The 13607-nt window shown below is 45.0% G+C and overlaps 1 protein-coding gene across 1 annotated transcript in view; it reads left to right on the top strand.

Moving 5' to 3' along the window:
- Positions 1 to 13607, top strand: part of TACR3 (tachykinin receptor 3) — a 297407-nt gene that overhangs the window by 200806 nt on the left and 82994 nt on the right. Inside the window, exon 3 of the mRNA XM_073639389.1 lies at positions 2660 to 2810. Coding sequence (XP_073495490.1) covers positions 2660 to 2810 — 151 coding nt within the window. The remainder of the gene's footprint in view (positions 1 to 2659; positions 2811 to 13607) is intronic.

Below are 13607 nucleotides of genomic sequence, written 5' to 3'. Positions count from 1 at the left end.
GAAGAGGTAGTCAAAGTGTCCAGGCGGGAGTTAACACTATGCAGGTGACTCAGGATGGACTCCTGTTGGGACCTCTGACGGGAAAGTTCATGACATAGGTCCGAGAGCGAGGGAGCTTGGGTGCCACCGGATTCCATGGCCCGAGCAAACTGTAACGGGTCTGGGAGGTGGAACCTCTGAGCAACTATACAAGGGGGCGGTCCTTTTAAGGAAGCGGGTGGCTCCCAGGGAAGACGGGCAGGTAGTCACGGCAAGTGACAGGGACAGTCTCTGGGTAGAAGGGCAGGTAGTCACGGCAAGTGACAGGGACAGTCTCTGGGTAGAAGGGCAGGTAGTCACGGCAAGTGACAGGGACAGTCTCTGGGTAGAAGGACAGCAGGCAGGTGGCTGTTGAGCGCTCCCAGGTGAGTGGGCGAGAGTCTCTGGACAGGCAGGTGGTCACGGCAAGTGACGGCAGAACCTCCAGGTAGACTAGCAGACAGGTAGCAGGTGGATGCTCCCAGGTGAGCGGGTAAGAGTCTCTGGACAGGCAGGTGGTCACGGCAAGTGACGGCAGAGCCTCCAGGTAGACTAGCAGACAGGTAGCAGGTGGACGCTCCCAGGTGAGCGGGCAAGAGACTCTGGACGGGCAGGTGGTCACGGCAAGTGACGGCAGAGCCTCCAGATAGGCTAGCAGGCAGGTAGCAGGTGAGCGCTCCCAGGTGAGCGGGCAAGAGTCTCTGGACGGGCAGGTGGTCACGGCTAGTGACGGCAGAGCCTCCAGGTAGGCTAGCAGGCAGGTAGCAGGTGAGCGCTCCCAGGTGAGCGGGCAAGAGTCTCTGGACAGGCAGGAGGTCACGGCAAGTGACAGTAGAGCCTCCAGGTAGGCTAACAGGCAGGTAGCAGGTGAGCGCTCCCAGGTGAGCGGGCAGGCTGGTCCATAGACAGACTGACAGGTGTCGGAAGGCAGACCGTCGGACCGCAGGCTTGCAAGCAGGTAAGCGGATATCAGGCAGGTATCAAGCAGGAATCTGGCTGGTGACTGGCAGGTAACAGGCAGGAATCTGGCAGGTGACTGGCAGGTAACAAGCAGGAATCTGGCAGGTGACTGGCAGGTAACTGGTAACGGGACCTGAGGGCTGAAGCAGAGTGAAGGCTTTGCAACAACATTGCTCGGGCACCTCCATTTTGGAGGAGGTGCCTTATATATGGTGAAGTCCTCCGGCCATTGGCCGAGGACTCCTTAGGACGGCGCGCGTGGCCCCTTTAAAAGAGGGGGAGCGCGCGCGCGCCCTAAGCACCGTGGCCGGGAAGCAGCGCGCGCTGCCAGCAGAGCGGGAGGAAGACGCCGGGCACGGAGCGGAGAGGTGAGGGGAACAGCGTCCCTGCCTAGCAGGAGGCAGAGACGCCGACGCTACAACATGGCATTACTGTTCTATAGAATGAATTATTTTCTATTTGAAGCCATCTTCCCATATAGATTTAGACCAAACCCTGGCTTACTGGAGAAGCAACAATTGTTGGTCATACCATGTTTTTATTCCCACATAAATATATAATAGTTTTGTATATGTAGTATATTTTCTTTAAAAGTTCTAAAATGAGTAATGTCTTTTCTTAACACAAGAATTTTTTTTCCTCCATATTTCATCATCAATGATGAGCAGATCGATCAACAGAGGATCACTGCAAATTTAAACCTCTGTGATTTGATTCATTAGAATCATAAAAAAAATGCCCACTACCATTTCACATGCTATAGAAGACTCAGAGAGAGGGATAATAGTGTCTAGTGCAGCCTTTTCGGGGTTCCCCATCATGCCCTATAATTATCACATCTCATATGCTATCATAGGCAATATAAAAAAATAAGGTTATACAATGGAGAAAGAGGAGGTAATAGCACACAGTTTATTCCACTTAGGGATAGACCTCTTTCACCATTAAGTGATATTAGTGGTTTTCAGTAGTGAGAGTCCCAAATATCTAATTTCTTAGAAAAAAATTGTCAAAGCTGGCAAACTCAGAGATAAAATGATCCACACAACTCTGTTCATAATTAATAAAATATTTAGCCTGTTGCCTTTCTAATGCTATTTGGAACATGGCTTGGAGAATGTTTAATACTGAGTAGGTAGGCAAAGAGAAGCTGAATCTAACGATGTATCACTTTGGTTACTGGGTGCAGCCGTTTTAACACATAGTTTTTAGATTTAGCAATGAAGCAGAACTGAGAAAGCTAACCCTGCCGACACCATGCTCTCCATATACAATGTCCATAGACAGTGAGGTGCCTGTCACAGGAGGGGGCATGTTGGACCAAGGCTCACAAGACCAGCTAGTCACAGCAACAATCATTGTAAGCAAGCAAAACCTCAAGCTTGATAAGAGAAACATTGCTGAAATCTGTGTTTAACCCCTACCTTATGCTGTCTTCAGATTACATAGCAAAAACCTGCTGACAGATTCCCTTTAAGGAAATAGTAAGCCTAGTAATGAATGCTAAAGGTAAAATAGTAGATAAAGTTTGTCATATGATATGATTTTCTACTTGTTTCTCAAACAGTAATCAGTAGACCATCTATCATAATCATTTGAGGTGGCATAGGAGCTGAGTTTATCCTTTTATTAGGAAATAATAAACAAATGACTACTCTTTTGCTTGTTTTCTACATTTTAGGTACCAGATCATTGTTGTACTGTTTGTGTATTGCTTCCCATTACTTGTCATGGGCATAACGTACACAATTGTTGGAATTACGCTGTGGGGAGGAGAAATACCTGGAGACACATCTGACAAATATCATGAACAACTTAGAGCAAAAAGAAAGGTAATGTTTGTTTTTCTTCTATCCTATTTTGTTTGTGCTCTTTTATTTAAAAAAAGACAACTTTTGCATAATAGAAAAATTATGTTTATATCATATTGTTTAGAAATTTTATTTTGATACATAGTATGAAGGAGAAATGTAATACGATGGTTAATATATCAAAAGGCTGCAGACTAATAAATGAAGCATCAGTTTTAATCCCTGAGGCAAGACTCTTGCTTCAGTTTACAAACACGACAATTCATTGTAATAAGCACTTTGCTGTTGATTGATGTTGAAAATGTTTTATGTCTCAATAGGAAGAAATTGCCCAGGGTTTGGTTACATGTCTGCATATTCAGTCTCCATTTTAATTTCTGTTTACTTGGCTATTTTACCTAAATGAGATACTAAGAGATACAAAGATTAGAATGGCCTCTAGAAGGCAACTACTCGCCCTTCAGTGGCAACAGGACTGCCTGGGAATACCCTAAATTATGAGAATAATAAAAAAAACTCCAGTCCCCTGCCATCAGACATTGGCAGTTGTACTGAATACTGATTTCTGTTTCATGTTCTGATGACACTTAGAACATTATTGCAGTATGATGGAATGACAACTGTACTACAGGTTTTGTGTCTGCATATGTTTGTGAACTGTCTCCTTCTACAGTCACCATTCGATATTCCATTATTTCCGGAAGAGCAATAAAGGCTTAAGTTTCTTTTTTTAAAGAAAGTCCTGACACTTTTTGCATTGTGGGACCCTTTTATTGTCAGCTGTGAAAGTATCCGATACAGAACATCCTATATTCTATGAAAACTGCATACTGATTATTAGTTTACTCACTTGTATTATTTTCATTACGGATGCTGTCTTGGATATTCTGACAGCTGTCACCGAGCCAAATGGATCACAAGCAGGCACCGGGACTCACATCAGTTGGAAAAGTGCAAAAGGTAACCCCACTATCAAGTGTTACTGGGAAAATGTATTTAAAATCTTTTTATATTTTTAACCATTAGACAGAAAAAATAGTTTTCAATTTTTTTTTTTTTGCTAATTATTTTTTTTATCTTCTGATTAACACAATACAACCATACAAAGTTAAATATAATCCTGTAACAAAATGAAGGATACCAGATTTCCCTGCATCTTCATAGAAAACTTTGTAAGAAACATGTACTTTTGTACGGCAACTTTTTTTTTTCTTATCCGAATTCAAAAAGGGAAAATTTATTTTTAAAGGATTTTAATATGCATACTTACAATACTTGTTATGCACAAAACCAGTGTAACAGGGCTTATGAAAGACTAAGGAACCACCTTTTGCATGTTTTCTGCATCATCAAGAGTAAAGTCAAAGTGGAGTTTGGAACACTAAGGAACGCACTTATAGAAAGCACAAAACGAAATTATAACAATATTACTGCAAACTACTGACCTTTCTAATCTATAACAAGGAAAAGAGACTCTATGGATTGTGTCTCGATTCAGGACTCAATACAAACAATTCGAAAACAAAGCCAAAACGTAATAATGTGGACAGCTACTCCCTTTTAAACACAAAAACTTTTGTGTCATCAAACTCTCAGCTTATGAACCCAAGAAAGCAGGACTTGATATGCCTCCTAGTGATGAGCGAGCATGCTCGCTACTGCTCGGTGCTCGCCCAAGCATCTCACTGCTCGAGATGCTCGGCGCTCGCTGAGTATTTCCGGGTTGCTCGGGCGGGAACTCGGGTCCCCTCCCTGCATGTTTGGCGCTCTTTAGAGAGCCAATGAACATGCAATGATTGCCTGCCATGCACTGTAATGCAGTAGTCATGTTGGTTGTGAGCATTACAGTGATTGGCTGGCCGCACAGCGTCATCAGGTCTGTATCAGACCTGGCGCCGCCATGCTCGTCACAGTCACTCCGGATCAGGCAGTGTAAAAAGCAATCCAAAGAACACCATTTTTCTGCGCCATTTGCTTGTGTAGGGAGAGGTGCTGCTGCGTCAGGGACAGATTTGCTTGTGTATTAGGTAGTGTAGGGAGAAAAACCGTAAATTACACTTATCCATCTTAACAAACAGTCCTTTTGAGGACTAATCCATCTGCAGAGATATCAGGCAGGCAGGGTGTATAGGCAGGCATTGTATATAGCAGACTGCAGTGCATATAGCAAAAGAGGCTCCATTCCAATTCTGCCTTCTGCTGCTGTTAGATATTTCTATACAGAAGCCCAGGTCTCAGGGGCCAGGAATACTTTTCTTTGGATCTTAATCCTCATTATTTGCTTAAAAAGCAATCCAAAGAACACCATTTTTCTGCGCCATTTGCTTGTGTAGGGAGAGGTGCTGCTGCGTCAGGGACAGATTTGCTTGTGTATTAGGTAGTGTAGGGAGAAAAACCGTAAATTACACTTATCCATCTTAACAAACAGTCCTTTTGAGGACTAATCCATCTGCAGAGATATCAGGCAGGCAGGGTGTATAGGCAGGCAGTGTATATAGCAGACTGCAGTGCATATAGCAAAAGAGGCTCCATTCCAATTCTGCCTTCAGCTGCTGTTAGATATTTCTATACAAAGACCCAGGTCTCAGGGGCCAGGAATAATTTTCTTTGGATCTTAATCCTCATTATTTGCTTAAAAAGCAATCCAGAGAACACAATTTTTTCTGCGCCATTTGCTTGTTGGCACTGCAGAATAGAGCAAGGTCCTTTCCATATTAGAGCGCTAGAAATCCAGCTAATTAAAACTATGTTTTCTCCGTCAAACGGATCACATATACGTTGTTAGAAAATACTACCATTTCTGGCCTCCATTAAAAATTTCCTTTAGTGTGTCAGTGAAGCAATTCACTGCAGTTTTCTGTTCAAACTACTTACCTACAGGCCTGGTATTTAAAACTTTGTTTACTCCATCACAAGGATCACATATATGTTGTCAGAAAATACTGCCATTTCTGGCCTCCATTGAAATTTTCCTTTAGTGTGTCAGTGAAGCCATTCACCGCAGTTTGCTGTTCAAACTACTTACCTACAGGCCAGGTATTTAAAACTCTGTTTTCTCCATCACACGGATCACATATAAGTTCGCTCCAAACTCAGTCATTTGTAGTGAGTGTGGAAGAAACTGTCCTCCATTTAAAATGGACAAGGCACGTGGCAAGGGACGGAGAACTGGATGTAATGGTGCATGCAGAGGCCGAAGACAAGGCTGTGGGCAAGCCGAAATTGTGCCACAACAAACACCCACATCTTCTCACCTGACCTTCCTGTCCCAATTTCTAGGGGACCGCAGCACAAAACTATTGAACCCAGAGCAGTGTCAAAAGGTTGTTGGTTGGATAGCTGATAATACTTCCAGTCACTTAGCCACCACCACCACCACCCTGTCTTACACGCGGTCAAGTCTCAGTAGCCGTGAGTCTGGACCGCATATTCCTCTCCCTCATCCTCCTTCCTCCCACCATGCCGAGTACCCAGAGACAACTGATCCCACACTTGGAGCTATTCACTTTTCCATTTATAGATTCGGGCCTCCCGACCGGTCCACTTGAAGCGGGGCAAGAGGAGATTGCGTGTAGCGGTGCCCAAATATTTGAGCAACCACGGTCACACGAAGGTGACGGTGGGAAAGTTTCACAAGAGGTGGACGATGATGAGACAAAATTGCCAGAAAGTCAAGAGTAGGACCAGGGTGCGGAAGTGGAAGACGAGGTGGTGGATGATATAGTAACTGACCCATCCTGGCAGGAGGACATGCAGAGCGAGGACAGCAGCACACAATGGGAGGGAGGCAGAGCACACCAACAGGCAGGAAGTAGCAGTGTGGTGGCCGCAGACAGAAGGCAGGCAACCGTTCCCCATAACACCAACACGAAGGAAGTTGCCAGTACAACTGTTAGGTCTTCCCGAGTCTGGTTGTTTTTTAAAGACTCTGCTGATAACCCCAAAAAGGCAATTTGCACCACCTGCCAGGCCAGCATCAGCAGGGGCGGCAAAACGACCAGCCTTACCACCACCAGCATGATCAGGCACATGGCAGCAAAGCACCCGACTTTGTGGGCCGAATCCCAGGGTCCAGGAACAGTGTATGCGGGTGGCACCAATGCTTCTTCCACTGTTGTGCATGCAAGCCAATCCCCTGTCCATGGTGCATGCAAAGAGGCCTCCTGCCCTGCACCTGTCGTTGCACAATCTCAAGTAGCAGCATCAGGAAGCGTTCAGTTGTCTATACCCCAGTCCTTTTCAAGTGCAAATATGCAGCCAACGCCCCACAGGCCACTCTACTAAATTCTCACATTTCACGACTGCTTGCGCTTGAAATGTTGCATTTTAGGCTTTTGGAGATGGAAGCATTCCGCAACCTGATGGCGGCGGCTGTCCCTCGGTACTCAGTCCCCAGCCGCCACTATTTCTCCCAGTGTGCCATCCCCGCAATACACAAGCACGTGTCCCAAAACATTAGCCGTGCTCTCAACAATGCAGTTACCGGTAAAGTCCAACTAACCATGGACACGTGGACAAGTGCTTCTGGGCAGAGACTGTACATCTCGCTGACGGCACACTGGGTTAACATAGTGGAAGCCAGGCCCAGTCAGACCTTGGGATAGAACACGTCCTCCCGACGCCAAGGATTGCGGGCCCTTGGTCAATCAGGGTTTCCCCCACGGTCTACAGCTCCTGCAACTCATCCTCCTCAGCCTCCTCCTCCTCTTCAGCCTCCATCTCCGAAATGACATCAGTCACAAGCTGGAAGCACTGCAGCACTGCCTCAGCCAAGCGGCAACAGGCTGTGCTGAAGCTAATATGCTTAGGTGAAAAAACGCACAATGCTGAAGAGTTGTGGACAGCTCTGAAAGAGCAGGCAGATTTCTGGCTCACACAACTGAACCTACAGCCAGGCATGGTCGTGTGCGACAATGGCCGGAACCTGGTAGCGGCTCTGAGGCGGGCCGAGCTCACACACGTACCATGCCTGGCCATGTGTTTAACCTTGTGGTTCAGCGGTTTCTCAAATCCTACCCGGAGCTGCCGGATCTGCTTGTTAAAGTACGCCACCTGTGTGCCCATTTTAGAAAGTCAGCTACAGCTTCCGCCACCCTTGCAGTGTTTCAGCAGTGTTTGCAGCTTCCGGTTCACAGACTGGTGTGTGATGTCCCCACGCCTTGGAACTCTACACTGCAGATGTTAAGAAGGATTTGTGAGCAGAAGAGGGCAGTTGTTGAGTACCAGCATAAACAAGTCCGTCGGTATTCAGTTCAGACTCTACACATAACAACTCAGGAGTGGACATGGATGTCAGACATACAGTTATATGAAAAAGTTTGGGCACCCCTATTAATCTTAAGCTTAATGTTTTATAAAAATTGGTGTTTTTGCAACAGCTATTTCAGTTTGATATATGTAATAACTGTTGGACACAGTAATGTTTCTGCCTTGAAATGAGGTTTATTGTACTAACAGAAAATGTGTAATCTGCATTCAAACAAAATTTGACAGGTGCATAAGTATGGGCACCCTTATCATTTTCTTGTTTTAAATACTCCTACCTACTTTTTACTGACTTACTAAAGCACTTTTTTTGGTTTTGTAACCTCATTGAGCTTTGAACTTCATAGCCAGGTGTATGCAATCATGAGAAAAGCTACTTAAAGTGGCCACTTGCAAGTTGTTCTCCTGTTTGAATCTCCTCTGAAGAGTGACATCATGGGCTCCTCAAAACAACTGTCAAATGATCTGAAAACAAAGATTATTCAACATAGTTGTTCAGGGGAAGGATACAAAAAGCTGTCTCAGCAATATAACCTGTCAGTTTTCACTGTGAGGAACATAGTAAGGAAATGGAAGAACACAGGGACAGTTCTTGTTAAGGCCAGAAGTGGCAGGCCAAGAAAAACATCAGAAAGGCAGAGAAAAAGAATGGTGAGATCAGTCAAGGACAATCCTCAGACCACCTCCAGAGAGCTGCAGCATCAACTTGTTGCAGATGGTGTCACTGTGCATCGGTCAACTATACAACGCACTTTGCACAAGGAGAAGCTGTATGGGAGAGTGATGCGAAAGAAGCCGTTTCTGCAAGCATGCCACAAACAGAGTCGGCTGAGGTATGCAAAAGCACATTTGGAGAAGCCAATTTCTTTTTGGAAGAAGGTCCTGTGGACTGATGAAACCAAGATTGAGTTGCTTGGTCATACAAAAAGGCGTTATGCATGGCGGCAAAAAAACACAGCATTCCAAGAAAAACACTTGCTACCCACAGTAAAATTTGGTGGAGGTTCCATCATGCTTTGGGGCTGTGTGGCCAATGCTGGCACTGGGAATCTTGTTAAAGTTGAGGGACGCATGGATTCCACTCATTATCAGCAAATTCTTGACAATAATGTTCAAGAATCAGTGACAAAGTTGAAGTTACGCAGGGGATGGATCTTTCAGCAAGACAATGATCCAAAACACCGCTCCAAATCTACTCAGGCATTCATGCAGAGGAACAATTTACAATGTTCTGGAATGGCCATCCCAGTCCCTAGACCTGAATATCATTGAACATCTGTGGGATCATTTGAAGAGGGCTGTCCATGCTCGGCGACCATCAAACTTAACTGAACTAGAATTGTTTTGTAAAGAGGAATGGTCAAAAATACCTTCATCCAGGATCCAGGAAATCATTAAAAGCTACAGGAAGCGACTAGAGGCTGTTATTTTTGCAAAAGGAGGATCTACTAAATATTAATGTCACTTTTCTGGTGAGGTGCCCACACTTATGCACCTGTCAAATTTTGTTTGAATGCAGATTGCACATTTTCTGTTAGTACAATAAACCTCATTTCAAGGCAGAAACATTACAGTGTCCAACAGTTATTACATATATCAAACTGAAATAGCTGTTGCAAAAACACCAATTTTTATAAAACATTAAGCTTAAGATTAATAGGGGTGCCCAAACTTTTTCATATAACTGTATGTACCATCCTCCAAAACTTTGAGGACTCCACCAAGATGGTGAGCGGTGATGACGCCATAATTAGCATCACCATCCCGCTTCTCTATCTTCTGAAACGCTCTCTGCTCACAATTAAAGAGGATGCAAGAGATGGAGCAAGGAACCGTACAGGGTGATTACACACAGCCAAGCCTCATCTTATCCCAATGTGGATTGGGTGACAATGAGGAAGAGGAGGAGGAGAAGGAAGGACAGGAGCTAGTTTCATGCACTATAGACGGTACTACCTGCACAACTGTCAAACCATCTGTTCAGCGTGGATGGCCAGAGGACAGAGAGGAGGAGGAGGAGGATAGTCATCCTCTTGGTGAGGACACGGAAGTCTTGCCTGTTAGTAGTCTGGCACGCATGGCTGAGTTTATGTTACGCTGCCTTTCCCATGACCTTCACATTCTCAAAATTTTGGGTGACAGTCATTACTGGTTGGTGACACTTCTAGACCCAAGCTACAAGGAGAACTTTATATCTCTTATTCCTGAGGCGGACAGGTCTACAAAAATGGGGCTGTACCAGAAGGCCCTTGTTGCGGAACTATTAAAAAAATTCCCATCTGTAAACACTGGCGGCAGAGGGCACACTTCGTTGGACAACCAAGGAGTACAGGCGAGAGAGACACAACTTCAATCCAGCAGAGGCAGAGGAACACTGTCAAAGTTCTGGGAGAGTTTTCTCAGACCCTCCCATCGCACAGGCCCTGAGGCACGGGGTACTCTCACAAGGAGTGCAAAGTTTGGGAAGATGCTGAGGGAGTACCTTGCCAACCGTACCAATGTCCTCGTGATTCCTCTGTGCCTTATAACTATTTGGTATCCAAGCTGGATATGTGGAATGAACTGGCTCTCTACGCCTTGGAGGTCCTGGCCTGCCCTGACACCATCATTTTATCAGAGCGGGTTTTAGTGCCGCTGGTGGAATTATAACTGATAAGCGCATCCGCCTGTCAACTGAAAATGCTGACAGACTGACTCTTATAAAAATGAACAAGGGCTGGATTGGGCCAGACTTCTCAACACCACCGAATGATAGCAGCATAACATAAACTCAAATCCAGTGTCTTTTCTTGGGAGGTGTAATCTCATGCACCTTTTCACACCCACACATGGGTATACGCTTCCTGATTTTGTCTATTTGCTCTTGTCCTCCTCCTTCTCCTCATCCTCCACCACCATATCACCAGGGAGACTGTGGTCCGTGATGCAACACCCACATAATTTTTTTAAAGGGTATTTATGATGGCCGTAAAAAAAATTTTTTATACAGTATGCTCATGTATACCCCCCAGGGGTAAATGTTTGTCAGCTCATACACTTAGTGCATGGGCATTACAAGTATAGGAGGCCCGCTCATTTCTAATAGGAACATTTTTTTATGAGGCCTTCCTCCACGTCTCTTCCAAGGGTCATTGAAGTGCCTCCAAATTTTTGACTGCCCTTGCATTCACTGCACAGGCCAACACTATGGGAGACTCTCTCCTTTCTAATGTTAATTTGTCGTTACCCTGGCCCTGCTCTACATGTCTTTAAATTCTTAGTAGGGTTTTTCCTAAAATTGGTCAGCCCTTGGACTCACTACATACCCTAAAACTGTATAGCAGACTCTCTCCTTTCTAATGGGAACATGTCGTACCTTGTCACTGTGGCCCTGCTCCGTGTATCTTTAAATTCTTAGTGGGATTTTTCCTAAAATTGGTCAGCCGTTGAACTCACTGCATACCCTATAACTGTATAACAGACTCTCTCCTTTCTAATGGGAATTTGTCGTTACTGTGGCCCTGCTCTATGTGTCTTTATTTTCTTAGTGGGGTTTTTCCTAAATTTGGTCAGCTATTGGACTCACTGCATACCCTATAACTTTATAGCAGACCATCTCCTTTCTAATGGGAACATGTTGTACCTTGTTACTGTGGCCCTGCTCTTTGCGTCTTTAAATTCGTAGTGGTGTTTTTCCTAAAATTGGTCAGCCGTTAGACTCACTGCATACCCTATAACTGTATAGCAGACCCTCTCCTTTCTAATGAGAACATGTCATACCTTGTTACTTTGGCCCTGCTCTATGTATCTTTAAATTCTTAGTGGGGTTTTTCCTAAATTTGGTCAGCCGTGGGACTCACTGCATACTCTATAACTGTATAGCAGACTCTCTCCTTTCTAATGGGAATTTGTCGTTACTGTGGCCCTGCTCTGTGTCTTTAAATTCTTAGTGGGTTTTTTCCAAAATTTTGGCAGCCCTTGCAGTCACAGCATGGGCATTACCACTATTGGAGAGCCGCTCCTTTATAATGGGAACATTTTTTTTACTGAGACCCTCCTCTATGTCTCTTCAAAGGGGTATTGGGTTGCGTCCAAATTTTTGGCTGCCCTTGCAGTCTCTGGATATGCAATAACAGTATAGGAGACTCACTTGTTAATAATGGGAACAACAAAGCATAGCCGGCTGATGGCTCTCTAACAATAGCAAGTGCCCACTGCTGGCCTTTTAAGAATAGTAAGGGCCGTCTGATGGCCCTATAAAAATAGGCTTTATGACTTTCAGAGTCCCTCCATCATAAATAAAACAGGATGTGTCTGATGATGTGTCACACACCAGATTGCCAGATAAGGTTATAAAATGTTAAAATGACATTTCCCGGTGAATGCATTTGTCTTAAAAAATAACGTAAAAAAAACAAAACAATAGGATCTTTCTTTAGTATAAAAAACAGTGTCACCAATTTAGCCTCAATGTAATCACATTGTTCAGCTCATGCACCTCCTCCTCCATCTCCGAAATGACTACATCAGTCACAAGCTGACAGCACTGCAGCACTGCCTTGGCCAAGCGGCAACAGGCTATGCTGAAGATAACATGCTTAATGCTTAATTGACAAACCGCCCAGCGCTGCAGAGTTGTTGAATGCTGTAACACAGCAGCCTGATCTGTGGCTCTCACCGCTGAACATACAGTCAGGCATGGTCGTGTGTGACAATGGGCGGAACCTGGTGACGGAGAAATGACAGCCGGGGTAGATACGGTTTCCCTCTTTGCCATTTCTTTCACCGAGCTAAAGAATATGGCTGCGGTGAAATACAACTCCCACTGAGAAGCTGTTTCAGATTGAAAATCATTGTGCCTACCAGAGGATTTGATTCTGAGGGATAACCTTTCTCACTCGCTCAAGAGCCCCATAGCAGCTGCAAAGTTAGCGCAATCATGAACTCTCCTGAGGTAGAAGCCAAGGCACACCATAGGATTCTTTGGTGGGACGTTCAACCCTGCCAAGAAGCAGTCCTTGCTAAGAAAAGTGTGTGGGAAGGTTCCCGGACACTCTATTTTTACTGATGAGGAAACACACGCAAACACGGGGAGAACATACAAAGTCCTTGCAGATGTTGTCCTTGCTGGGATTTGAATCCAGGATCCCAGCGCTGCAAGGCTTCAGTGCTAACCACTGATCCAATGTGCTGCCGTTCACCCTCTAATATCTAACAGGCTGGAGAAGCTTGCACCTACTGCCACTCTATCTTCAACTCCTTTGTGAGAAAATGTAGTTGGGCAGCCACTCAGTCTACCAAATAAAATTCCTGAGAAGGAAATTGGGGATGGCTTCGCTGCTGGTACTGGGGGCAGTGCTAATACCATGGCGTCGTACCATAGTTTGCTGGAAATATTCCAGGCTGGTAGGAGGCAAGCAAATTCCCACAGAAAAGTACCAGCAGTAATGTTCAGGCCACATTGCAAGTGCAAGCAGCATTAGAGGACTTCCTGGGAGAAATGACACACAGTGTAGATACAGTTTCCCTCTATGCCAGTCCTTTCACTGGGCTAAATACAGCTCTCAGCAAAAA

This window comes from Phyllobates terribilis, unplaced genomic scaffold (assembly GCF_046119375.1).
Source record: "Phyllobates terribilis strain yellow unplaced genomic scaffold, ASM4611937v1 Scaffold_1__5_contigs__length_1240528914, whole genome shotgun sequence".
NCBI classification, from domain to species: domain Eukaryota; kingdom Metazoa; phylum Chordata; class Amphibia; order Anura; family Dendrobatidae; genus Phyllobates; species Phyllobates terribilis.
Note: the sequence above shows the minus strand (reverse complement) of the source record. Positions and strands in the feature narration are given on the sequence as shown.